A 25,300-nucleotide genomic window follows, 5' to 3' on the forward strand; every position below is an offset into this window, starting at 1 on the left:
TAATACTGTGATGGAGAATTGTGGGGATGGGGAGCTGTTTCATGTGGGAAGGATGGGAAAGACTCTTTGAGGAGCTGACATTTAAGCCAAACCATGAAGGATGGCACACCAGATATATCAGAGCACTTATGGATTAATTTAATTCCTCAGTTGGAAAAGCCTGCGCTACTCTAAAGGTTAAGTAAGGGAATGACAGAAACTGGGGTACATTTTGAAAACTGATGGTGGGGCTTCCCTGGTGGTTCAGTGGTTAAGAATCCACTTGCCAGTGCAGGGGACACGGGTTCGAGCCCTGGTCCAGGAAGATCCCACATGCCACAGAGCAACTAAGCCTATGCGCCACAACTACTGAGCCTGCGCTCTAGAGCCCGTGAGCCACAAGTACTGAGCCCATACACCACAACTGCTGAAGCCCAAGCGCCTAGAGCCCGTGCCCCACAACAAGAGAAGCCACCACAATGAGAAGCCCACGCACCGCAAGGAAGAGTAGCCCCCGCTTGCCGCAACTAGAGAAAGCCCGCACACAGCAACGAAGACCCAACGCAGCCATAAATAAATAAATGTATTAAAAGAAAAGAAAAGAAAAGAAAACTGATGGTGAAATAAAAAATGGAAGGGAACTGAATCTCTTGTCATTGGAGGTAATTATGCATAGATTGGCGGAACACATGGCAAATATCCAACAGTACAATTCACACATCAGATTAGGGTTTGTACTAGATAATCTTTAAGGTCCCTTTCAAACCTGGGATTATATGATTCTCTGAAAACTATACAAGTCTGTGTAAATCTTTATTACTGTTATTCATGCTGCCCCAGCTCTATCAGGTCATCACAGCAGCACCCTACCCAGGAGCACACTCTATCCAGGAACTGTCTGGATTCACATTTGAAGATGGAAAATGAAGAGGCATTGGCACTTAGATATCTAGCTGAGCATGCTCGCTGGGGTGATAGTACCACACCCCACACAGAGAAATGGGAAGAATATCTCCAGTATGCTCACAACCCTGTAAAAATATGGGTGCAACCAAAACGTTAAAATTGTGGCCTTGTGGTAGAATTTTGAGTGACCTTCACTTCACTGTTATTTCCTTGTAAATTTCCCCCAAATCTGAAAAACACATGTTAATTTTTAATGAAGAAACCTTAAAGTGGAGTGGGGGAGGGCTTCACTCATGTGAGCCATTGGTTGGTGTATTAACATTTTTGTTTCCTAATTTGCAGTGATTTTGCATTATGGCGGTCATGTGAGAGCAAAAGCGTTTCCAGAAATCACAGGCTATTCTCCACCTGCAACAGTACAGACCACAGCAAAACCTTGTCTCCTGCAGCCAACGAACCGTGTGCCTCAGAAAACTTTAGCAGCAAGGTCAACAGATGGGCATGTCACCTCTCAGATAGCTGTCACAGCATCCACCTCTGAGACCCTAACCACACACACAACCATAAAAATTCCAGCAACAGCTTCCCTGGTAACTGCAGACAGCACCCCCTCCACCAGCCCGACAGCCCACACCCTAGTCACAACCCTGGCCACACCCAACAAGTCACACACGGCTGCTCCAGTCACTGAGGCTACAATCAGCCCCAGCACAGGTCCCAGTCCACCACCATCCACTGTCACCCCGCCAGCGCACAGAACTGGAGCCAGGCCGTCGACCGTCAGCCACACAACTGGGAAAACCACCCAACTCAGTAACCAGACCACCCTTCCAGCAACATTGTCCACCACACCACACAACAGCACAACCAGTCAGAAGCCTACTCAACCCACCCACACCCCAGAGCCCACCAACGCAACCCACAGAGCCTCGCCTGCCACCATAGCTCCCAGGCCCACCCTCGCACCCCAGCCATCGTCAGCCAAGACTGGAATTTATCAAGTTCTGAACGGAAGCAAGCTCTGTATCAAAGCAGAGATGGGGATAGAGCTGACGGTTCAAGACACGGAGTCGGTAAGTCCGGCACAGGACTATAGCACTGCTTCAAAAAGCTTTGAGTGGGGAGTGCCTTGCTGAAAATGAACATTCCCCTGCATCCTATATCTTGGAATGAAATAGGTATCTGCGGGCTCCTCTTTCTCCAAGGTGCTCTGTTACGAGGTGGATCTGTTTTAGAACACATACAAAAATAGACACTGATAGCGACCGTATGAATGAAGAAAGGCACACACCAAAATTTTAAATATGCACACCCTCCACTTTTAGCCACCATAGGCGGAGTGTTGGATGTGGCCAGCATTGACCCCAACCTGGCCCTGCTCCTCTGGATGACTTCCAAGCCTCAGCAACTTTCCTGTGAAATGAGAGGTTTGCATTAGACGGTCTTTGTGGTTCCAGCCAGCTGTGACATTAATATGAAAAATCCAGGTGAATGAGAAGATTGGAGAGGGTGGGAGTGGGGCTTAGATTATTTGATTTACTGAAAGAATCACTATAAAAATTCTTCCTTTTTTTGCAGTTTTTACGATGTCAAGTAAAACTTCCACATTTGGTTTTTATTTGAAACAGAAGTACATTAGATAGCAAAACCTTTCCTGTAGCGCCCAACATGTTTGCTTGAACAAAAATTAAATTCTACACGGTTTTTCAAGAATATACCTGCCATGAATTATCTATCAAGGAACTCCTCTCTGTGAGAGCACTCCTTCTTTAAAAAAAGTCTTTTAAACATAACAGTTTGGAAATGAGAGGTGTCTTCCAGGGACTTTGAAATTCTCCAGTGAACACCCACTAGCCTGGAGTTTCAGGCTCAATTACCAGCCTGTGCTTCTGGTCTCCCAGCTAGAGTTTTCTTTGACATTCCATTGAGCCAATCTATTTTATTTGGTTTAGGTTTTTTCGCCTCAGAAATACTTCAACATCGACCCCAATGCAACCCAATCCTCTGGGAACTGTGGCTTCCGAAAATCCAACCTTCTCTTGAATTTCCAGGGCGGATTTGTGAATCTGACATTTACCAAGGTGAGGCTGAACTCCTTACACTAACCTGCTCTAGCATCGCTTTCCCTGTCCCTCACCCTGGGGCCCGGTGGTGCAATCCCACACTTTAAGTTCCAGGGGAAACAGACCTCAGAGCCTTTCGAGATTTCTCTGATAAGAATGAGGGTCATGGAGACGGAGAGGAGGCAAGTGTCGACATCTTCCATTTGCTTTCTTCCCTCTTCAGCCTCCTCTGTGCGGCCCAAGAAGGGCTTTGATGCCTCTTGAAAGAGATGTGGCCTTGGGGAACCTGGCCGAAGTGCCATTTGCAAACCACCCCAAGGAGGAAGCTGTACCGATGAACAGACCCACAGAAATACCCAGTGGGCAAAAAGAAACAGGATTACTCTGAGACCAGAGTCAAATGTCACAATAGGTTCTTTCCAACCACAGAAGGCAAAATTCAGGGACTAACCGGGGGCTGCGTTTTCCAGGCCATATCCTGGAGTGGGGTAGACAACTGAGTAGAGTGGAAAAGCATGGTCATGAGATCAGAGTCTTGGCTACAAATTGGACTCTGTTCTCCTTTTGACATCAGGCAGGCAACTTAATCTGTTTGAGGTTTGTTTATTTGTTTGTTTATCATTTGAAAAATGGGGAAAAGAATGAAAGATCACTCCCGTAAAGAGCTTTGTTCAGTACATGGAACGTGGATGCTCAATAGTCACTGTGGCTGTGATTACAGTGACTGAAAAGGACAAATGTCTTGGGAACACAGTGATGGTCAACCCCCTCTCAAAGGAGGCTTGCCCCTCCTTGGTCCAAAGTGTCTTTCAAATAAGCCAAGAGGACCCTTGCAGCTGGGACTCGATGTGGGCCTTCTTCTTACCTGTCTAACGTGACCTCTGAAGTTAGAGGGTCTTGGTTAGCAGATCTTGGAGAGCAATGAGCACAGACTTTGGGATCAGAAATCAAGATTGACTCACAGCCATAATACTTACTAGCTGCGTGACCTTGGACTAGTTGGGGCATGTTTCCTCATCTACAAAAAGGAACTAGTTATAGCTACTTAGTGGGACCCTTGGGAGAATTAGAAATGGTATATGTAAACCGACTAGCACAGTGCGTGATACATGCAACGGCCTTTATTGCATGGAGTTATTATTATTGTTAATGTTATTGACTTGGTCTCATAAGCCTTTTTTTTTTTTTTAACTGGAGTATAATTGCTTTACAATGTTGTGTTAGTTTCTGCTGTACAGTGAAGTGAATCAACTATATGTATACCTATATCCCCTCCCTCTTGGACCTCCCTCCCACCCCACACCCCCATCCCATCCCATCTAGGTCGTCACAGAACACTGAACTGAGCTTCCTGGTCTCGTAGCCTTTGTCCTTCTCATGATACTTTTCTCCTTAAGGTAGAAATGCCCCTGAGAAGTTGGTGGTTTCCTTTCAGTACCAAATGGAAACAAGCATAGTCCTTCACCAGAAGAACACTCAGGGCAGAATAAACGCTCTGTTCCTGCACAACTGAAGTTAATCTAAAAAGGTGTCAAGGATTTTTTGAAAGTCACTTTGGCAAAATGGCAGAGGATAGGCATAAGAATTTATGCTTTAGTCTAGGGCTTGATCCCACCCAACCCACTGCCCCTGTGAATAATTGCCTACAGAAAGGCGTCAGGAACCTCCAGTGTCTGTGTGGGGCACACAGTGGCCACTGCTGCCCGGCCGCAGGCAGAACAAGTGTCTTGGCACCTTTCGATGTCTTTCTTTGCTCCTTTCCTCTGTCTCCTGGAACGATGCCTTCAGGCTGGGCTCTGTTTGACCAAGCTCCACCCAAGTGCCGAATCCCAGCCGTTCTGGAAATCCTCTGTGCCTCCAGAAGGTGGACAGGAAATGAGTGTCCAGTAGAGCTGGAAGGACCAGCAGGGCTCCCTGCCCCCGACACCTTCGGGAAGGAGCAAGGTGAGCCGCTCTCAGTCCACGGCCCCAGGTGTTGCAACAGCTGCTTTGCCTGAGTCTCACAACGAAACTCACCTTATTCATTCCACTGCCAGCACCGAAACCCGGAGCAGGCACCCTTAGCTATGCCCCAAGAGAAAGCAAAAAGGCTCATAGAAAGTAAAAGTTCCCCCCAGCCTTAGCCCTTCTGGGGAATTTATGCATTTTAAAAGAGAAGTTGTTTAAGCCAGAGCAGTGGCCACAAATCCAAAGATTACAGGGGCTAAGCATAGAACTTAAGGAGTGAAGTAGTGAAAAAGTAAAAATGTCTTTTTCCTTGAAACGGGCAGCTCTTATTTTTTATTTTGACACCTTTGAGGAAGACTTTATTTCCCCATTAAATCTGCATAAGAAAAATGTTAGAGTAAGTGTGAGGTGACAAGCGGCAGCCCCAGTAGTGACGGGACAAGAGGGAGGGGTTGGGAGTACCCGTCTCCCTACCAGCCACTCCTCAGCTCCAGCTGGCGGGGTTGGTGGTGGGGCTGGCATCTAGCCCTGGGGACTGTCACTGTCCTTTATGGTAGGTGTTCATTCTGGACGGTGGGGTGTCCTGCATGGCCACTGCCCTACTGTGCCCGTTAAATATTTACACATCACCTCTATCAGGTAGTAATAAGAGACCAGTGTTTGTCAACCCTTCTTGTTCAAGAGAAGGTAGAAATCCCAATCTTTTTCTGAAAGCACATGACTTTTTAGTGTTGGCAACACATCTTTTAGACATTTGAACACTCCATTGGTCAAACAAAACGAAACACAGCTGTAGGCCCGCTTTGGCCTGTGGATCCCGGCACTGTGCCTTCTGCCCTAATGGGGGAACTATGTGAAATGCATTTAGGCAGGAAAGATGTCTAGAACCTTCCACAAGAGAAGTGGGCTCAACAATTCAGTCAACCACTTTTCCCATGTTGCTACCTTCTACACCAGTGCTTCTCAACAGCAACAGTATTAACACTTGGGTTTAAACAGATAAGTCTTTGCGGCAGGGCCTGTCCTGAGCCTTATGGGTTGTTGAGCAGCATCCCTGGCTCCTGCCTACTAGATGCCAGTAGCAACACCCAACCTCAGCTGTGACAACCCAAAATGTCTCCAGACGTTGCTACATGTCCCCTGAGGGGCAAAATCACCCTCGGTTGAGAACCAGTGCTCTAGAGAAAAAAGAGAGCCTTAGAAAATAGGAATGCATGTTATAACATAATAGATGTTATAAAGACAACCAAGTTGTAGAATGATAACTGGATGCTGATTAGCAAGACTGATTTGTCAGCCAATTTACCAATAAGAATTAACTGAGCACCTACTTTGTCACCAACACTGAGCTAGACATAACAGGAGAAATAAAAGAAATATAGGCTATAGTTTTAGGTTTCAAATCATGTACAATAATTTGTCATTTTTAATATTGAAATACTGCCAATGGCAGAAACGTAAAGAAAAACTTGCCTCCTAAACTGTCACTTGATGTTGTTGTCAGTCAAGACTTCACTTATCCATATTATTACTGTGTGACCATGGACAAGTCACTAGCTCTCTCTCTGAGCCTTAGTTTCCTCCACTCTAAGATGGGACCAACTAGGACCTATTTTGTTGGGCCACTGTGAGGGTGAACTGGGCTGGTGTATGTGAAAGTGCTGAGCACGGCGTCTGGAGAGGGGGGTTTCCTGTCTCGTTTCTCTCAGTTTCATTTTTTAAAGAACCAAAAACGTTTCCATGTCAATGTCTCATTTGATTAAGGTGACAGTGCTGAAAGCTGTTCAGACCCTTCAGAGGCAAGATAAATATATCTCCTTTCCCCCTGCTCCCCACAACTTCCTTGTTTTAAAGGATATTTTGTTTTAAAAACATCTTTCAGTAACTGTGTAGAGTTTATGTTTCTATTCTCAACACTATCCCTTTCTCATCCACCTGGTTGGAAGGGCAGTGCAAGCCTCCAGCGCCGGCTCTGGGACCTGGGAGAAATCAGTCACCAGGAGAGAGGAGCACCAGGGCAAGGCAGTGAGTTGGAGTCGATGAGGTCTGGAAGTTGAATAGTGCCCACCCACCTGGTGTTTCTCCAGAGCCTTTCAGGGGCATTCGGAGCCCTCTTAGCTTATAGACTCCTGAGGACTGTTATCAGTGTTCAAATGTTAACACACTCAGAGTGCGCTGTTTAGAACTTGCCAAGTGTGCGGCACCATTTCCTGCCCTGTTTTTCCTTGTGGGGTTCCCTCTGCCTGGAATGCCCCTCCTACCCCTCATTCATCCTTTGAGATGAATTATCAATTCATCTTCACTCTGTGAAGTCTCCCCACCCCAATCCCCACGTCCATCCCAGGTAAAACTGGGACACTTTCTTCTCTTGGTTTCCTGACCCTCCATATATTCCCTGACCTCCATAAATGCACTTACCACACATTTTGCCATCTTGAAGGCAAGTCTTGACTTATTCACGTTCCTCTCTCTAGTGCCCAGCCCTGACTTTATACATAGTATACCTTTAGCAAATGAATCCGTAAAGGAGTGAATCTAAATTTCACAGAGAACTCTGGGGCAAGTTGCCAAGAAGTAGACCAGCAGCTCTAAAGAAATAGCCTCTTTGGCCTCTTTTTGTGACATTGAGAGCTGAGGTTTCTTTTCTTTCTTTCTTTTTTAACTTTTTATTTTATATTGGAGTATAGTTGATTAACAATGTTGTGTTAGTTTCAGGTGTACAGCAAAGAGATTCAGTTATACATATACCTGTGTCTATTCTTTTTCAAATTCTTTTCCCATCTAGGTTGTTACATAACATTGAGCAGAATTCCCTGTGCTGTACAGTAGGTCCTTGTTTGTGATCCTTTTTTTTTTTTTTTTTTTTGCGGTATGCGGACCTCTCACTGCTGTGGCCTCTCCCGTTGCAGAGCACAGGCTCCGGACGTACAGGCTCAGCGGCCATGGCTCACGGGCCCAGCCGCTCCGCGGCATGTGGGATCTTCCCAGACCGGGGCACGAACCCGTGTCCCCTGCATCGGCAGGCGGACTCTCAACCACTGCGCCACCTGGGAAGTCCTGTGATCCATTTTTAATATAGTTGTGTGTGTATGTTAATCCCAATCTCCCTAACTATCCTTCCCACCCCCCAACACACTTAGAGTTCATTCTCTAAGTCTGTGAGTCTGTTTCCAGAGCAGAGGTTTCTTGATGAAGTCGACAACATTGAACAAAAAAAGGCCTGTTTGCTGTCCACATCCTGAACATCTGTGACTGTGAAACTCCCACAATACATTTTGCAGAAGTTGAGGAGAGGACCCTGGGCCTCACCGTCTTTGGCAAGCTGCATTTCTGGGCAGGCTTGACTGGCTGGCTTGCTCTGGACCCTGTCCTTTGCTAAGGAGAGTGTTTAAGTTCCTTGAATTAAGACCTTTTGAGGAGATATTGCAGAGTTCTCTTTAGACACTGGCGGTGAGGAGCCACGTTGTCAGCAGCCATTGGTTCAGTAGTGAGATGGTACTTCTGCAAATGGTCCCTTCACATGGACATGCTATAAGTGCTAAAGTACCATATTCAGCTCTTAGGAGTCCTTGGCCCCCTTTCGTCACTCTCCAACCTCAACCCCAAATGAGAAAAACATCTGGCAGAGAATAACCCCGTGGGTGTCAAAGGAGAACGCACTATAAATTGCAGAATATAAATTGCAGAATGTGTGGCATGTAATTTCCCTTGGGCTTTTGGTTAAATCTGACACCTGCTTGAAGTTCTCAACCTCCCCACCACTGCCTTCCTCTGTATCCACCCCATTCCCGTCCCTGAGAGGTAAAGTTTCAGCCTGGTTCTTTAATCCATAGGGCTAGCTAAGCTTAGCTCACTGGCTTGCTCTCTCTTTCTTTCTGTTTGTGGTGGATCTGAGCTCTAGGATATAGATTAAAAATTATCATTTGAGGGCTTCCCTGGTGGTGCAGTGGTTGAGAGTCTGCCTGCCGATGCAGGGAACACGGGTTCGTGCCCCGGTCCAGGAGGATCCCACATGCCGCGGAGCGGCTGGGCCCGTGAGCCATGGCTGCTGAGCCTGCGTGTCCGGAGCCTGTGCTCCACAACAGGAGAGGCCACAGCAGTGAGAGGCCCGCGTACCGCAAAAAAAAAAAAATTATCATTTGATCTCAGTGAGAGAGGTTTACTGGGAAGGGGAAATCTTTTTATTACTGTTGTTAACAACACTAGTTAAAATTTGAGCAAAGACTTTGTGATACGTTTTTTACATGATTCCTTCATTTAATACTCACATCAACCTAAGAGGTAAGTCCTGTTACTATTGTCCCCATTCTGCTACTGAATAAGAAAAAAAATTAAATTTTTGCAATGTTCACCAAGATTCAACAACTTAACCTAGGTTACATGGGAACAGAGACATATTTTTAAAATAGTGTTTAAAAATTCTTAGCAACACTTTATTCTCCCAAAGAGGAGGTTAACCACTCTCTTTATAACATTTCATAACCAACTGATTTGCTCAGCAACTTTGTTCTTTATGGATGGTGTAGCCCAGGAGTCAACAAGCTATGCCCCCCCAACCCCCGACCAAATCCAGCCACCACCAAAAAAATGTACAGTCTATAAGCTAAGAATGGCTTTTACATTTTTTAATGGTTGGGAAAAAAAAAAAAGAATATTCTGTGACACAGGAACTCATATAACTTCAAATTTCAGTGCCCATAAATGAAGTTCTTTGGGAATATGGTCGCACTTATTTGCATATGTGTCATCTGTGGCTGCTTTTGTGCTAGAATGGTGGAGTTGAGTGGTTGCTAGGGAGATCCACAAAGCCTAAAATATTTACCATATGGCCCTTTACAGCAAAAAACTTGCCAACCCCTCATATAGAATAAACTTCAGCTCTGTTACCATTCAAATGGGGCCAAATTCTGAATTTCTGAGTCTAAAAAAAGATGCTTTGCTCTAGTTTAAATAAGACAACTTTATTTTCTTTAACACAACTCCACAGAAAAAGTGAGTACCATGGTCTAAATAAGACTCATTTGATATCAGCAGCATACATTATGTAAAACTTGGAATCTCAAGGAAACTAAACATTCCACTGACCTCTTGTTTACAAAAGTTCATCTAACAAATGCTCTTCCTTTACCATGAAGATAGACAGCAGTTCAGTCCCAGTCAACGTCTGGCTAATTTTCACTCAGTCAAAACAGAAGGAAACCTGGATACAGGCTCCGGACTCAGTCCTGTTACATTATGACATAAACTTGCAGTGAGTATGATCACCGCCATCTGCTTTGGAAGACCTTACCTTGGGCATTAGCCCTATAATTATAGCACCAGTTCTGGTAGAGCAGGAACAGCCCTTCCTGTCAGGGCATACAGCTGGGAGGGCCCATGCTTGCTTTAATGCTTTACCTCCCCTCTTGGAATTCTTAATAATTTTTGATCTTGCATTTTTATTTTGAACTAGGTCCACAAACTATGTAGCTGGTCTTGCCTCCTATAGATGATTATATATAGGCAAATATATTCCAGGGAATGTAAAAGAAAGTTCTTGCACGACAAATTTTTTCTCTATAACCACACATCCCATGAAGGAAAGTGTAGAGCAAGATCCCATAGACAAGATCTTGCTTTGCCTCACCTACAAACAATGTGAATCAGAGGTAGAGGCCTACCTCCTCTGAGTTCTTTGTTCTCAGCTGTAAAAGGGGCTGAGAACATTTATTCTGCCTCAAGGGGGTTGTGAGGACCAAAGAAGGCAGAAAAATGCACTTAGTAAACTGTAAAACGATTAAAGAAATACAAAGTACCCATTCCTTACAGCGAGGATAGCTCTAGGAGATGCCACAGGAGAGGGAATACTTCAGGAGGTATCCCATGGAGCTCAGCACTGGCCCCATCACAGTTCTCCTGCTGCTCTTTAATCAATCTCTTGTTGCAGCCCAAGCAATTTCCAAAAACAAAGCCCTCATATCACTGCCCTGCTTAAAACCCTTCAATGGATTCCGTCTGCCCTTAGGATGGGGCAGGGATTTTATAAGTGACTGTGGGCCCTGACATACAGGTCTCTCTTATGCTAAAAGGGATCCCAAGTAAAGAATATTCTGGGAATTCCCTGGCAGTCCAGTGGTTAGGACTCTGCACTTTCACTTCTAAGGGCCTGGGTTACTGGTCGGGGAACTAAGATCCCACAAGCCACAAGGCGTGGCAAAAAAAAAAAAAAAAAAAGAATAACCCGAATAAACTGTATGTAAAAGCAACCCAAGGGCCTGGGTCACAGTTGTTTTTCTCTAAAACAAATGGATGGTCCAAGCACATCATCCAACTTGCCTTTGAGACCCAAGACTGAGCACCTTGAATGAAGCATCTGGGTCTTATTCTTCCCCCAGGACCTAGAGCAATGCCTGGTCTGGAGTGGATATAAGAGAAGTTAAAGGCTAGCCAGGTGGCTTGGGGTCATATCTTCACCTGCCAACTATTAGGACTGTGACCTTGGGCAAGTCACTGAGCGTCCATTTCTTCTCCTTCTGCTTGTGGGGATTAAATAAGATGAGGCACAGAGGTACCTGCCACACAAGGTAAGAAGTGCCTGGCACGAGGTGAGAAGCCAGTGTGTGGAGCTGCTTCAAGGAACTGTAGGATCTAGAGTTCAGTGCATCGATAGCAGTCGCCTCACTGGAACAGTTTGTATTTCTGGAACCCTTATTGTGTAAGCAAGCATCATTTCATCTGCAAACAGTATATAAATAGACTAGAATGTGGTCAAGATTATTATTGCTAAGTTCCTTTAATGACTACTAAAAGTAATTCAATTTCAGATTCTGATTTTGGTTGCTCTACTAACGTTTTTGGCAACTCACTTGCAGACAGTTTTCTAATGAATGTTTAAAAGCAATAACACCGTAAATCACCTACTTTAAAAAATAAAAACTCCTTTTCCAGCTTAACTTTCATATCTCAATCCAATTCATTTTAATGTTCCATACCCTGATTCTCTCAGGAAGTTATAGGGCTGTTTTGTAGGGTTTTTAGTGTTTTTTTTTTTTTTCAAAAGTACAGTCTCTGGATAAAATGTGGAGCACTGCTATATAATTCTGAACACAACAACCTGGGGTCTTCTTCTAGACAACAGCCAGTAATCTCAGGGTTAACCTTTTCTTTCCAGAATCCTTCATGGCCCCATGTAACCATTTTGGAGACATGAACCCATTAATCTATTTAAAGTAATTGATACCCTATCCAGGAAAATCCACACACAATTTTGCATACACTGTTTTTCCCAGGGAGGGTTATGGACCCCATCAAATCCACCCACGGTAGCCTTAAGGATGAGTGGTCTCAGCTTGAATCCTTACCCTAAGATATTAATTACTAATAAGGGCTTAATGTATGCCCCCCCCAACCCATCCACCTTCCAGATGTATTTGCAGCATTATAACAGGGGGAAACTTGGCCCAGCTGAAGGGACTCAAATAGTACCAGTGGAATTTGAATTTCAGGCTCTAGCAACAAGTATGCAATAGAGAAATTTTCAGCCAGGGGCAAGCCATTACTTATTATCTATTTATTGTATGATGTATTTACTTCTTTGGAAAATTTCAAACACAGTTGTGGCTCCATACCAACGAACCCAAACCCCTATATCAATGATTTAATAGCTGGAATCCTGCCTAAACAGTCTGTAAACTAGGATCATAAACATAAAAACAGAGATTACCCAAAAGTTGACACACTGCTGTTTTACAGGATGAAAACTCGTATTATATCAGTGAGGTGGAAGCCTATTTGACCGTCTCAAATCCAGGTAAGTAGTTGGAGAAGCCTGTTCTACCAGCGATGATGCTATGTTTCTGGTTAGCCCAGTTTTCACCTGGCTAATATGCGATGCTGCCTTTGAGAAACAGACTGAGAGAGCAGCCAGCAATGTAACTTTGAGGGAACTTATTATTGATACATCTCTGTGTGCTTCAGTCTGCTTGTCTGCTCATGCAGCAAGTTGGCTACATTGTGTCAAATCAGCAACAATAGAGTTGAGTGACTTTTGGACAGATTTGCCGTTAATGGTGAGGTTTATTTTACACTCTGGGAATCATGCATTCATTCTACGAAAGTGTAGCTAGTGCCTGCTAGGTTCCAAGCTCTATAGTATGTACTCGGTATCCCTAAGTATCTAAACATATAGTCCCTGCCCTCATGGAGCTTACATTATAGAAGTGGGGAGAGGACCGTAAACAGATGCATTAAATTATAATATACAGTTAAATAGTGCTGAATTCTATGAGCAAAAAAAGCAGGATGAGGATGGAGAGGACTGGAAGGTGTAGTAGGGAAGCCCTCTGAGGAGAAAGCCCTCTCTGAAGAGGTGAGATTTGAGCAGAGAGCTGTCCCCATTTGGGGACATCTGGGTCTGGGGAAGCTCTTTCCAGGCGGCAGGAACTGCAGGTGCCCAGGCTCTAAGGAGTGAGTTTGCTGGGGCACTCAAGGACCAGCAGGAACCAGAGTGTCCAAGAGAGCAAGTAAAGCAGCCAATGAGGTCTGAGGGGCAGCCAGACCAGAGCACAGAGAGCCTGTGGGTAAGACGGGGTGAGGACTTTGGATTTTATTCTAAAGTGTGAAAAGATGCCATTGGAGGGCTTGGCATAGGGAAATGATATATCAAATTTATATTTTATAAAGGTTCACTTTGGTTGCTATATGAAAAATTACCCAAAGTAGAGCAAGTTGAAAGAACTCCTACAACGTTCACTTCTAGGAAAGTAATGCTCCCAGTCAAGTTGAGGGAGTTTCTCAGAGGCCTCCAATGTTTCTCCCGAAAGCCTAGACTTCGATAACACACCGTTAGTGAGCACCTCCTCTGTGCCAGGTCGTGTACTAAGAGTTTTCATGTCTCTTTTCTCCTCTTCAAAATTCTTTGGACTGGCTTAAACTTATTCTTTAATTAATTAAGGAACTTATACTAAAGAAACTTGCCGAGAAATGAAAATGTGAAGATATATCTATTTTAAATATTAGCAATATTACATTGGTATTGCTCAAAAAGTTGTTGTCAATGATTATTGGTTAAATGTAAGTAAGATGTCACAGCTGACCTTTTCATATACATTATCTCAAACGAGTCTCCTCATATCAACTGGGGAATAAATATTGTGCATGCTAACATAAAGCAGCTAATGTTATCACTGGATAATGACCAAATTTTAGCTACTAATAGGGTAGTAACGTCTCAAGGGGCAGGAGAAGGGAAAGTCAGACCAGAAGCTAATTGAGAGGCTGAGGGAGGGGAAAAAACAACTCTAGGTCCGCATGCTCAAGGCTCAGGAGTGGCAGCAGGAACTGTCATACTCATAGTAATGATAATTTTCATGTCAATGGTGGCAGTGGTGGTGGTGTGAGTACAGTAGTTAGTTGTAGTTCAGAGGTAGTGACCATGGTGACATTAGCACGAGCAGTGGTAGTAGACTACCCCAGGATATAACACAAGATACAGCAGTGTACATGGATAATTCAGTACATCATGTAGGACGTTTGAATGTATAAATGCAGGAGTCTGCAGTGAATACAACAGTAACAGGCAGGAGACACAACAGCACAGTAGTTAAGGTAACAAGCTCTAGAATCAGACGGCTTGAGTCCAAATACCACTTACTAGATGTATGTTCTTAGACGAATGTTTTCAACTCCGTCTTCTCATCTGTAAAATGGTGACAGTAGTACCTATCTCAAAAAATTTTTGTGGGAATTAAACAGGAAAATGCACGTCAAGTACTTGCACAGCACCTGAAACACAGTGAGCTGACCCTCTGTGTGAGATGTTATGTCAGATGCAAGTGAACACACCCGCAGCAGCAGGAGAGGAGGGAACTTTCGGACTCCCTCACTAACAGCCCGTGGATGAATTCACTGAGGTCCATAGTCTGGTCCTCAGCCCCGGAAGCCGTCAGCGGCTGTTTCTTCAAGGAACCTGATGTTAAACCAAGGTCATAAAACTGATGTATAAAATCAGAATGCCAGTTTGTTCATTCATCTTGCTACTGTTTCTTATTATAACTGCAAGGGGACCAAGACAGTTGGGTACTCTGCCAATGAACTTTCTCCCATTCGGGAAACCAAACTATATTCAGAAGGGTGCCTGGTAGAGGTGGAATTAGAGCAAATGGAGTTATTAAATTTTTTTAACATCTTTATTGGAGTATAATTGCTTTACAATGGTGTAACTATTTTAAATGTTTAACCCCATGGGCCTTGAAGCACTCACCTCCTTGAAACGCGTGTGCCTCTCATGAGACAGGGCCAGTCCTTGAGCAGGTACTTCTCTCCCAGCAGCACTCAGATGGATGCAGATGGGCCTCTCCCTTCTCTATGCTTCCATGAATGATGCGACAACCCCTCCCAATGATGGGCTTGGTCCTTCCTTTTGCTATATGAATGCATTCAGTGTGGTGACATGCAAATACTCTGCTTGGTAACTTTGCATGTCTCTGCTCTGATGCATTATGAGAGCGTGTGATTTTTGTCTCAGAGAACAATCTTACTTCTTTTATTTCTGAAGTTTTCGTGGACACTTTTTTGTGCACAGGCACTGACAATAGCCCCCATTGACTCTGCCCCCAGTGACTTAAAATAACTGAATAAAAGATTCCGAAGAGTTTTTATTTCAATGTTATCATATTCTAATTTATGTGAGATTGCCCCCATATATGGTGAACAGAGCATCAGGAAAAAGTCCCCAGACAGCACCAGGGTGATGTTTCATGAGGCGAAGGTGTCAGAACTGTGGAGAACCACATCTAAGGAAGGCCATTTAACTGCACATGGGCCATCCAGCAACAGCTGGGGCTCAATGGATACTTGCCAGGGTTCTTACATGTCGGTATTTCACCTTTGTGTTTTCAGAGAAAGTTTACCAAGGAATGAAAAGTGCAATGGTGATGTTCGAGACTGTGGCGGGGCATTCCTTCAAGTGTGTGAGCGAACAGAGCATCCAGCTCTCCACCCACCTTCAGCTGAAAACAATGAATATCCAACTTCAAGCCTTTGATTTTGAAGGCAACCACTTTGGAAATGGTAAGTTAAGGGATCATCATGTCACAAACCTAAACTTCTGAGACCCAGGAGTAGTTTCAAGTTGTTTTCTGGTTGAAGCTTTCAAAGGGACAAGAATCACATGAACTTCCTAGAAGAGTATGATTCCGCTAAGCTCTCAGGGTCAAGTTTCTCCGGCCAACCCTCCCTCCCACCATTGTATGAGTCAATACCAGCCACAAAATCAGACACTTAAACCCACTCATGTCCACTGCCCTCCCACAGCAGAATACATTCTTCTTGTCTGGCCAAGATACACATTCTGACTCATTTAAACACACACACACACAGTCAATCAATCAAAGAGTGAGAAAACGCCATCAGTAACCTCCCCTGGACAAGCTGTTGAATACTGGTAAACCCAGGTGTCTTTGGAGAACACCTTAAAATCCTGAGTATTAGTGATATGTCTAAAAGTCAAGATTTCAGAATAGATTCTTTCCCACTTATGGAGGGAAAAGAGAAAGTTGTGATCATTCTAGACAGAAATACACTCTGTTGAATCCCCTCTTCTCAAATCCAAGCTGTTCTACCCAACTAGTGCTTCCTCATAATTAGTCTTAGTTTCCATGCAACTTCTACTTTGGGTTTTTCCCACCACAGAGGGAAGCAGGTTCTAACAAGAAGGCCAGGGGCAGCCCAGGGTGACTTTCCAAAAAAGCCCTTTTCTCCCCACCAGGAAAACAGTATTACAAGGGTTTCTACATTAGGGCAAGAATTGAACTTCAGTTTCTAAAACATCTCTCTCATAATAAGTCAATGACCTTATGAGTACTTCTCAGCTATCAAAAATAGATTTAGCTAGAGGTGTAGCTGTAAGTTAACTTTCTATAACATGAGTCTGATTTCTACTTCAATTCCACTGTAAAGCTGAAAATGTGTCTGGCAGAAAACTTCTGATATACCTGGTGGAAGGCATTCAGCAAAGGCAGTATGAAGTGTCACTTGCCTTGGATCTCCTGACATCTGTAGGTTTGGTCTGAGTCCTACAATCTCTATCTTAATTTTGGACCTTTACCAGAGTCCTAAGATTAAATATTAAAATTTGCTAGTAGGTATTTCCCCCACTCGGTCATCTTGTCTCAAAATATCCAATTTGAGAAACTCTTTTAAAAATTTATTATGAAGGCTTGAAAAACCTCTGTATTTAATCATGTGGTCTTAAAAATAAGGCACACACTTTCTCTTCCTCCCCCTCAGAACCTGTGTATAGAAGGAAGTAAGCAGGTCTGGGAAACCTCTCGGTGACAGAGATGAGAAATAAAAACCTTTTAGCAGCACACCTGGCCACTATTAAGCAGTGCTCACGAGGAGATGTAGAAAGCTATCTTTTCATTTTTTCCTCTCCCTCCTTCACCCTCTCATATACATAGTCACAAAACCCTATCAGTTCTACCTCCAAAATATTTCTCTTGTTCATTCCACTGTCCCCGCTTCAGCTCAGCTCCTTATTCCCAGTCTTTGCACCTCAAATTTCACTAAAGGTGCTCAGATGTGAAGTTGTATGTCATCCTGTAAATAATGTTTTCTACCAGAGAGTAAGAGAAGAGAGAAAAAGGAGCAAGTTGAAAAATAGAAGTTACCATACAATATGGCATTATAAAAGGCATAAGTACAAAAGGCCGTGGGAGCACAGAGGAAGGCATGAGGAGCACAGCGTTGCAGGAAGGGGGTCAGAGAAGTCCTGACAGATGGGTGACCCTTCAACAGGGGCTCGGAGAACCGGAGAGGAATCCAGCAAGTGTAACGCTCGGCCTTGTCAAAGAGAACGGTCATCCCAAACAGTAGGCCCCTGACCCCCTTTCTAAACCCCTTCTCTCTAAAATCTCGGAGCCTGCAAAGGCTCTCTCCAGTACCAGGAGCCCAGGGTGTCCAGCAGTCCCTTCAAGAAGCACAGAGTTTAAATAGAAAACTTTGGCCAGGTGATATGGTCCAGGTCTGTGTCTCCAACCTTGGGAAACCAGGCTCCCGTGCTTACCCTGGCTTGAGAGTCAAGACACAATTCTGATCCTGACCCTCTGGACCTAACCAGTGTTCCTCAAAGTTGGATCTGCCTCCCAGCCGTATCACAATCACCTGGGTCCCACCTCCGACCCGCTGAATCAAAACTGCTTGGGTGCGGGGCCCGGGGATCTGCAGTTAAGACACCCCTTAAGTGATCACGGGCACTACAAGTCAGTCCACTGCAGTGACCCCTTCCCTTCTCATCTTCACCTGTCCATATGTCTGAGGCAGCAGGGACAGGTCCCGCAGATCCATCTCTCTCTCAGTTGCCTTCTCTGTGAAGCTGAGGCGGGCAGGGGCAGTATCACTTCCCAGCATTGTGGCCAGCCTGTAACACCTGTTACTCTGACTTCAATTACAGCGGACGAATGCTTCAGTGACAGAAACAGGAGAGAAATCCCTGTGGCCATGGGCCTGAGTATCGCAGGATTGCTTGGCGTTTTGCTAACAGCATGCCTGGTGACCAGAAAGAGGCCCAGGAGAGGATACGAACGCATGTAAAACCCCACCTTCCTCAAAGTGTGCAAGGTTAAGGCCTTGGGAATGCTGGCTGTATATTTAGCCTGAAGCGAAGGGATCAACTTTTCTAGTTGCCAACCCCACCCTCCAAATCCGATTAGGAAATTAGCATTCTACCAAAGGCCATCAGGCTAGCTACAAGACAGCTCCCACCCCACTTCTTCCTGGGTCATATGGGCTTGAGTTCCACCAGCCACACGTGATAATACAGGCCTGGCGTGAGAATTAGGGACAAGAGGCAGGGATGGGAGCAGGATCCTGTGAGAAGGAAAAAGCAAACACCCAGAGGGAAGATTGTGTGAAAGACATTTTCAAACTGCATTGATTTTTCGTATACATTTTTAAGAGTCTCAATATCTAGTTTTTTAAAAAAACTTTTTTACTTTTAAAATCCTATCCATTTTAAAATAAATTCTAAAGTGATTTTAAACTCCTGGATTTTGCCCAACTCCTGATTTACTTAAATGATAGTCTTGATAGACTATCTTTTTTTTTTTTTAGGTTGACTGAAGGTCTTTTTATTTTTTTTAATAAATTTATTTATTTTATTTTTGGCTGCATTGGGTCTGTTGCTGCATGTGGGCTTTCTCTAGTGGCGACGAGCAGGGGCTACTCTTCCTTGCAGTGCACAGGCTTCTCATTGCGGTGGCTTCTCTTGTTGTGGAGCACGGGCTCTAGGTGTGCGGGCTCAGTAGTTGTGGGATGCGGACTCTAGAGCGCAGGCTCAGTAGTTGTGGCTGGCGGGTTGTAGAGTGCAGACTCAGTAGTTGTGGCACACAGGCCCAGCTGTTCCGCAGCATGTGGGATCTTCCCGGACCAGGGCTCAACCCCACGTCCCCTGCAATGGCAGGGGGGCTCTCAACCACTGCGCCATCAGGGAAGCCCTGGAGGTCTTTTTAGACTATCGTTTTTAAAAGGACGTATTCTACACTGTTATAATGTATTATTAGTAAAAAAAAAAAAAAAAAAAAACAACTAGAAAACTTCCCAACATTCCATTTTTTAATGTAAAGGATATACGAAAGATCTTAGCAAACAAAAGAGGCTTCATACAAGTTAGTTCTCCAGTCCTTCACCTTAATTTGTTGTCTGCCTTCTTAATACCTTTTTTCTGCTCCGTCTCTATTTTTCTTTGATTTTAGTATATCCTTGTAGATTTGTTAAGTTGGGCCATCATCGGGGGCGGAGGTAGGCAAAGCATCTAAACAGTCATAAATGGCAAAGAGAAGAGGTAAATCTACCCAGATTATTATCCACTTTCCTTTTTTAGCAAACATTTACCAAAAACACAAAAAACAAAAAAAACCGTAAACCAGAAAATTCCTGATTGGGAGTGATTGGTGTCTGGAGGAAAAGTTCTATTAAAATATGGTTTAGAATGTTATTCATGGTTTTCTACTACGTTGACTGTTTAAATAGCAGAACTGGGGTTGGTCTTTCAGAGAAAGGGGAGAGTAATGGACCTCTGGATGTTTTTAACTGTTTTTACTAACAGACACTGTTCTTGTGTTTCTGTATTTTCCAGAGGTGTTATTCATTATTTTTAAGAGGAAGTTTATGAAAGTTGGCAACCACTCTATAACCACTGCTTATCTAGGAAGTGTACTGCTTTCCTTTGAGGTATTTTAGCTCTCTCCACTTTCTCAGAAGTGAGGGGGTGGGGAGAGCACACAGCAGCTTCCAGAGAGCTTCAAGAGCCCTTGAAGATGGCAGGAGGGTGAGGACGTTCCTGTTCCTCCTTACCCCAGGAGGTGTTGATGCAAATCTGGGATATGAGGACCCAGTGTTCCCAAAAGTGACTCGGGTTGAGCAGCAAGGGCGTGGCCTTGGAGAGATGCCATCTGTCTTCACCTCCTTCCTCCAGTGGGTGTCAGCCAGTACCCACACTAGACTCCCATTTCCAGTTCCACCTCAAGTGTGCTTGTTAGGTTCTCTACCACAGAGCACGGGTTGTTTATTCACCGTGCCACTAACCACCCTGTAGAATGACTAAAGGGAGGTCCTAGTTTAGAAATTTCTCCCACAGCAGAGGAAAACGAAGTCGAATTAAAATCAAGAAGAGAGGGGTAAGGCAGTTCGCTTGAGTTTGATTTTCCTTTCTACCGTCTTCAATGAGTTCTGTGGAGTGACGGCTGCTGCCTAGACTCCTGTGATCTACCCCTCCCCACACACGCCAATTATCTTTAAAATTGCTTTGAATTAACATTCTAGTAACCGAAAAGAACACAGGTTTCCTTGGAATGATTAGTAAATAAATGCCTGGATGCATTATTGCCTTACAGTTCTGCCCACTGTTGCAGTGATGTCCCAGGAGGGTCCTAGAGGGGAAAGTGCTGGGATTGGGACTGTGGTAGACTGGGCATCTGGAAGTGGCCTCCTCCGTGTCCTGGGGTTCCCTCCCCCGCCCCCCGCCAGCCCCGCGCCGTGCTGCCTCCAAGTCGTCTCTTAGGGCTGAAAGGCTTACTGCAGAGCACTGCTTGTCCCTTTCTGAGGTAGGGGCAGGAGGCTGCTGTGTAGGACTCCGGGAAGCCTCACAAGGGGCCTCTGATCCTCTCTGGCGGCACTGGCCCCTGACCTTTGGCTCTCCTGCTGCTTGCCCTTCCAGCTGGTTTCAACTCGGTTTCTCCCTTCTGCTGACGGTAGAACGCCTGAATTTACCCCTCTCTCTGCAACCTACCTAGAGACAGTAGAAACCTTCACTAATGCCCACATGGAGATAACCTATCCATTGTTCATTTTGGGGTACAGTGGACCCTTGAATGATGCTGGGGGTCAGGGCACCCAGCCTCCCACGGTTGAAAATCTGTGTGTATAACAGAGTTGGCCCTCCGTTTAGGTGGTTCCCTCTGTACCTGCGTTCCTCAGCCACCTGCGGATAAAGTAGTACTGTAGTATTTAATGTTGAAAAATATCTGCCTATAAATAGACCCGTGCAGTTCAAACTGGTGTCCTTCAAGGGTCAACTGTATTTCCTTCTCAAGAATATTGTTTTACAAACTGAAAGCACACAGAGGACACAGTTTGGTATCCTTGTTCCATAAGCATTTCTCCATGCTGCTAGAGGTACAAAGTGTCATTACTATGGCTGCTATCCTGAATATGCTATCAACATTACACAATAATTTACTTAACTATTCTGTTATTATTGGGAATTTTTATTGTTTCTAGGTTCTCACAACGATAACGTGAATAAAGAATTACGTATGAATTACATACAAAACAGACATTGATTAACAAATTTGTATCAATGTGTGCCCGAATTTTGGGTTTGCTTCATAAACTGTTTAAAATGGTTATAATTTATACTTCACTACTAATTCTTAATTTTTAAGAAACAAATGGGAACAAAAACACATAGGTTGTGAAAAAAATTTTAAGCACTACAGAAATATATGAAATGAAAAATTGGAGTTAAAATAGTGACTAGAGGGGCTTCCCTGGTGGCGCAGTGGTTGAGAGTCCGCCTGCCGATGCAGGGGACGCGGGTTCGTGTCCCGGTCCGGGAAGATCCCACATGCCGCGGAGCGGCTGGGCCCGTGAGCCATGGCAGCTGAGCCTGCGCGTCTGGAGCCTGTGCTCCGCAACGGGAGAGGCCACAACAGTGAGAGGCCCGTGTACCGCAAAAAAAAAAAAATAATAATAATAATGACTAGAATTTTCCTCACAGAATTTTTCTCCCACATTGTCTAATAGATTGAGGGGAGAAACATTTTTTTTTTTAAATCAGTAGCAGTCAAAACGACATAACCTAATGCAATAAACATTTTAAACTGATGAACAGCAAAGATACAAGACTGAGAGGAAGAATGGAGAGGCGCAGCTGAGTGGGCTCCTAACCCTCCCCAGTACACCTACCCCAAGGAGCCATACTGTGAAAAAAAAAAACATTCTGTGAATGCTGACTACTCTTCCTAAAACTGGAGAGATAGAGAGCAGCCACTTGGGACTTCCCTGGCGGTCCATGATTAAAACTCTACGCTCCCAATGCAGGGAGCCCAGGTTCGATCCCTGGTTGGGGAACTAGGATCCCGCATTTCTTCAAGCTAGGTAGGAGTAGTGAAAATGGCTACTGCGGAGACAAGGCAGAATAAACACAGACTGCTGGAAATGAACTGGGGAGCCAGCCCCAGACCAGAGGACACCCCAGTCTGTAGCTAGTTCCCAAGGTATAGAAAAGAAAATAGAATCCAATTAGTTAGCTCAAGAGGAAACGAGCAAGATGAAAACAAACTACAAGACTACAGTGCAAAATTACTGCAGGAAAAAATAATATAAGATTAAACTAAATTATAGATTCAGAGTTTTCACTTTGCAAGATGAAAAAAGTTCTGGAGATGGATAGTGGTGATGGTTGCACAAAAATGTGAATGTACTTAATGTCACTGAAGTGTACTCTTTAAAACAATTAAAATGGTAAATTTTATGTTGTGTATATTTTACCACAATTTTTAAAAATTAAAGGAGGGAGGGTTAGAAAGGAATATAGTTGATAAAATACAAAGAAAACCTAACTCAAGGAACAGAGAGAAATACCTGTCAATTGTTTTTTGACAATTAATAAGAACGTGAATTCCATATAACCAGAGCTCATAGAGGAGAAGTTATAATGAAAGAGTGAGGTAAATAGGACATTTCACTCCTAAGAAAACAAGTTGAGCATCAAAGCAACACACTTCCGTAATAAATGGAAATAGTGAAAGGCAGAACAGATAGAGCTGAAAACTGAATTATCTTCATAGAGAAAAAGACTGAGTTAACCAGTTAATAAAAATTAAGATTATAATATTATAGGTAAGCTGCTAGGTATGAAAGCTATTCAGATCATCTAAAATAAGGATAACTGGTGCCTCTGAAGTACAGAGTTAAAAAATAAAAAGAAGATATATTTGATGATTTAAGAGGTTTTCCTTAAAATAAATAATTGAAGTTGCAGATTGAAAGTGCACAGTGTATCTATCCCAGGGTGGAAGGGAAAAAAAAACCTGACACAGAAAGCTTAACATTAAGATATATCCAAAGTAAGCTAACACTAAAGAATTCTTTAGACATACAAACTCCCCCTTCCCCTAAAAAAAGCAAATCACCTATAAAGGGGGAAGGTTAAAATTGGCCTCAGATTTCTTTACAATAACATTTAAAGCCAGAAAACAATAGACCAATGTCTACAAAATCCTAAGGGAAAGTGTGGCCCCAAAATATAATCTGAGTAAAAAGGTAATAGACCGATATCCTCAAACATGAAATAATTCAAGGGATACAGCACAAATGAGCCCTTCTTAAAGATACAGCTTGACAATGAAATTTGATCAGAGAGAAGCCACATTACAAGCAAGGATATCAGCAAACATCTTTCAGGAATAGAGAAAGCTCAGTTTTGTTTTGTTTTTTAAGGCATTTTATCTATTTGAAGAGTAAACTATAAAAATCATTAAACAATTATGGATCTGAGATTTTATCATTCCTTCTCATATGTAAAATGATACATGTGCATGCTTATTCATCACAGAATTATTTGTAATATCAAAAGATTAAAAACAAACCAAGGGTCCATCAATCTGGGACAGATACATTCCACAACAGAATACTATACAGTTATAAGAAAAGAATGAGAACATACATGTTTGTGTATGTATAAAGAAAGTTATCCAAAATATATTGTTAAAAAAACGTGTAATGCATAATAGTGAAGAAAATGGGAAATAAAGTATATTTTCACTTTTGCTTATATCTGAAACATTGGAAATATATAAGAAATTAAGTAGTTGTCTAATATTGGCAGGGGGAACTAAGAAGATGGCACAAGGGTAGAAATGAAACTTCTCAATGTACAGCATTTTATATTATTTTGACTTTAAATAGTGAATGTGTTCTAAATTTGAAACGAATTTTTAGAAATTATAGGAATTACAGTTATCAAATAGAATTGAAATATTGTAAACCTGAACAATGTTTCTAAAAATATGTATAGCTGTTCAGAATTTGAGTTGGGAAGACCAGAAATAGAAGGGAATCTGTTAGTGTTAATCTTTCAAAACAGAATCAATAGATAATGTGTAACTGGAAACAGAGTTTTGAAAACACGTCTCTAATTTATTTTATAACCTCTTAATGCATTTCATAATCATTTATTTATTTTCTGCTTGTGTATTTTTGTCTCTTCTTTGAACCTTAAAGAGATCTTTTATGCAACAATATTTCCCACGGCAAAGACATGTTTATTTGAAGTGCAGTAATTCTTCTAGTTTTGTTTTAGTTTTTTTCTTCTGTGAAATTCAAGTAACATTAAAATGAACAATTTTGGTTAAAATAGCATTTGTATGATTCCATTTTGATAAAACCACTTCTATTTATTTTTCTACCCATCTATTCTTACAGTTGTAAAGAAAGACGCCTGAAATAATGTTTGTCCATGTTTTACCAATGATAATTTCTGGGTAGGTGGTTTTCAGGAGATTTATAATGAGCATATATCATTTTTAAAAATACAATGATTTTTCTTTAAGCATACACATGAGCACACACACACTCATGCACACATATATGTACAGAGGAAACAAATGCCTCAAAGATTTATGGTGATTAATTCAAGTGGAAGAAACATGGTGATTGGATAACTATTTTCTTTGTTTACTTTTCTGCATTTTGAAGATGTTTAAACAATGTAATATTAAATAGTATAGAACTATATAGAAAGTAAAAGTTGCCTCTATTCCCATCCCAGTCTTCCCCCAGCTTCTTGTGTATTTTTTTGCTCTAGGCACCCATGCAGTGCTTCACAGATCTTAGGTAACTTCCCTGTCAGCACATGGAAATCT

The 25,300-nt window shown here is 43.1% G+C and overlaps 1 protein-coding gene across 2 annotated transcripts in view; it reads left to right on the forward strand.

Moving 5' to 3' along the window:
- LAMP3 (lysosome associated membrane protein 3) overlaps positions 1 to 25,300 on the forward strand; it is a 34,454-nt gene that overhangs the window by 6,004 nt on the left and 3,150 nt on the right. The window contains exons 2-6 of one of the 2 annotated variants that reach the window (XM_027110790.1): positions 1,228 to 1,958; positions 2,838 to 2,966; positions 12,627 to 12,684; positions 15,774 to 15,944; positions 18,328 to 19,041. In XM_027110790.1, coding sequence (XP_026966591.1) covers positions 1,228 to 1,958; positions 2,838 to 2,966; positions 12,627 to 12,684; positions 15,774 to 15,944; positions 18,328 to 18,467 — 1,229 coding nt within the window. In that variant the 3' untranslated portion in view covers positions 18,468 to 19,041. Of the gene's footprint in view, positions 1 to 1,227; positions 1,959 to 2,837; positions 2,967 to 12,626; positions 12,685 to 15,773; positions 15,945 to 18,327; positions 19,042 to 25,300 lie in introns of those variants that run through there. The other variant, XM_027110800.1, reaches the window with a different exon arrangement.

Source organism: Aethalodelphis obliquidens, unplaced genomic scaffold (genome assembly GCF_003676395.1).
Source record: "Aethalodelphis obliquidens isolate GAN/ISIS:26980383/991018 unplaced genomic scaffold, ASM367639v1 scaffold1, whole genome shotgun sequence".
NCBI classification, from domain to species: domain Eukaryota; kingdom Metazoa; phylum Chordata; class Mammalia; order Artiodactyla; family Delphinidae; genus Aethalodelphis; species Aethalodelphis obliquidens.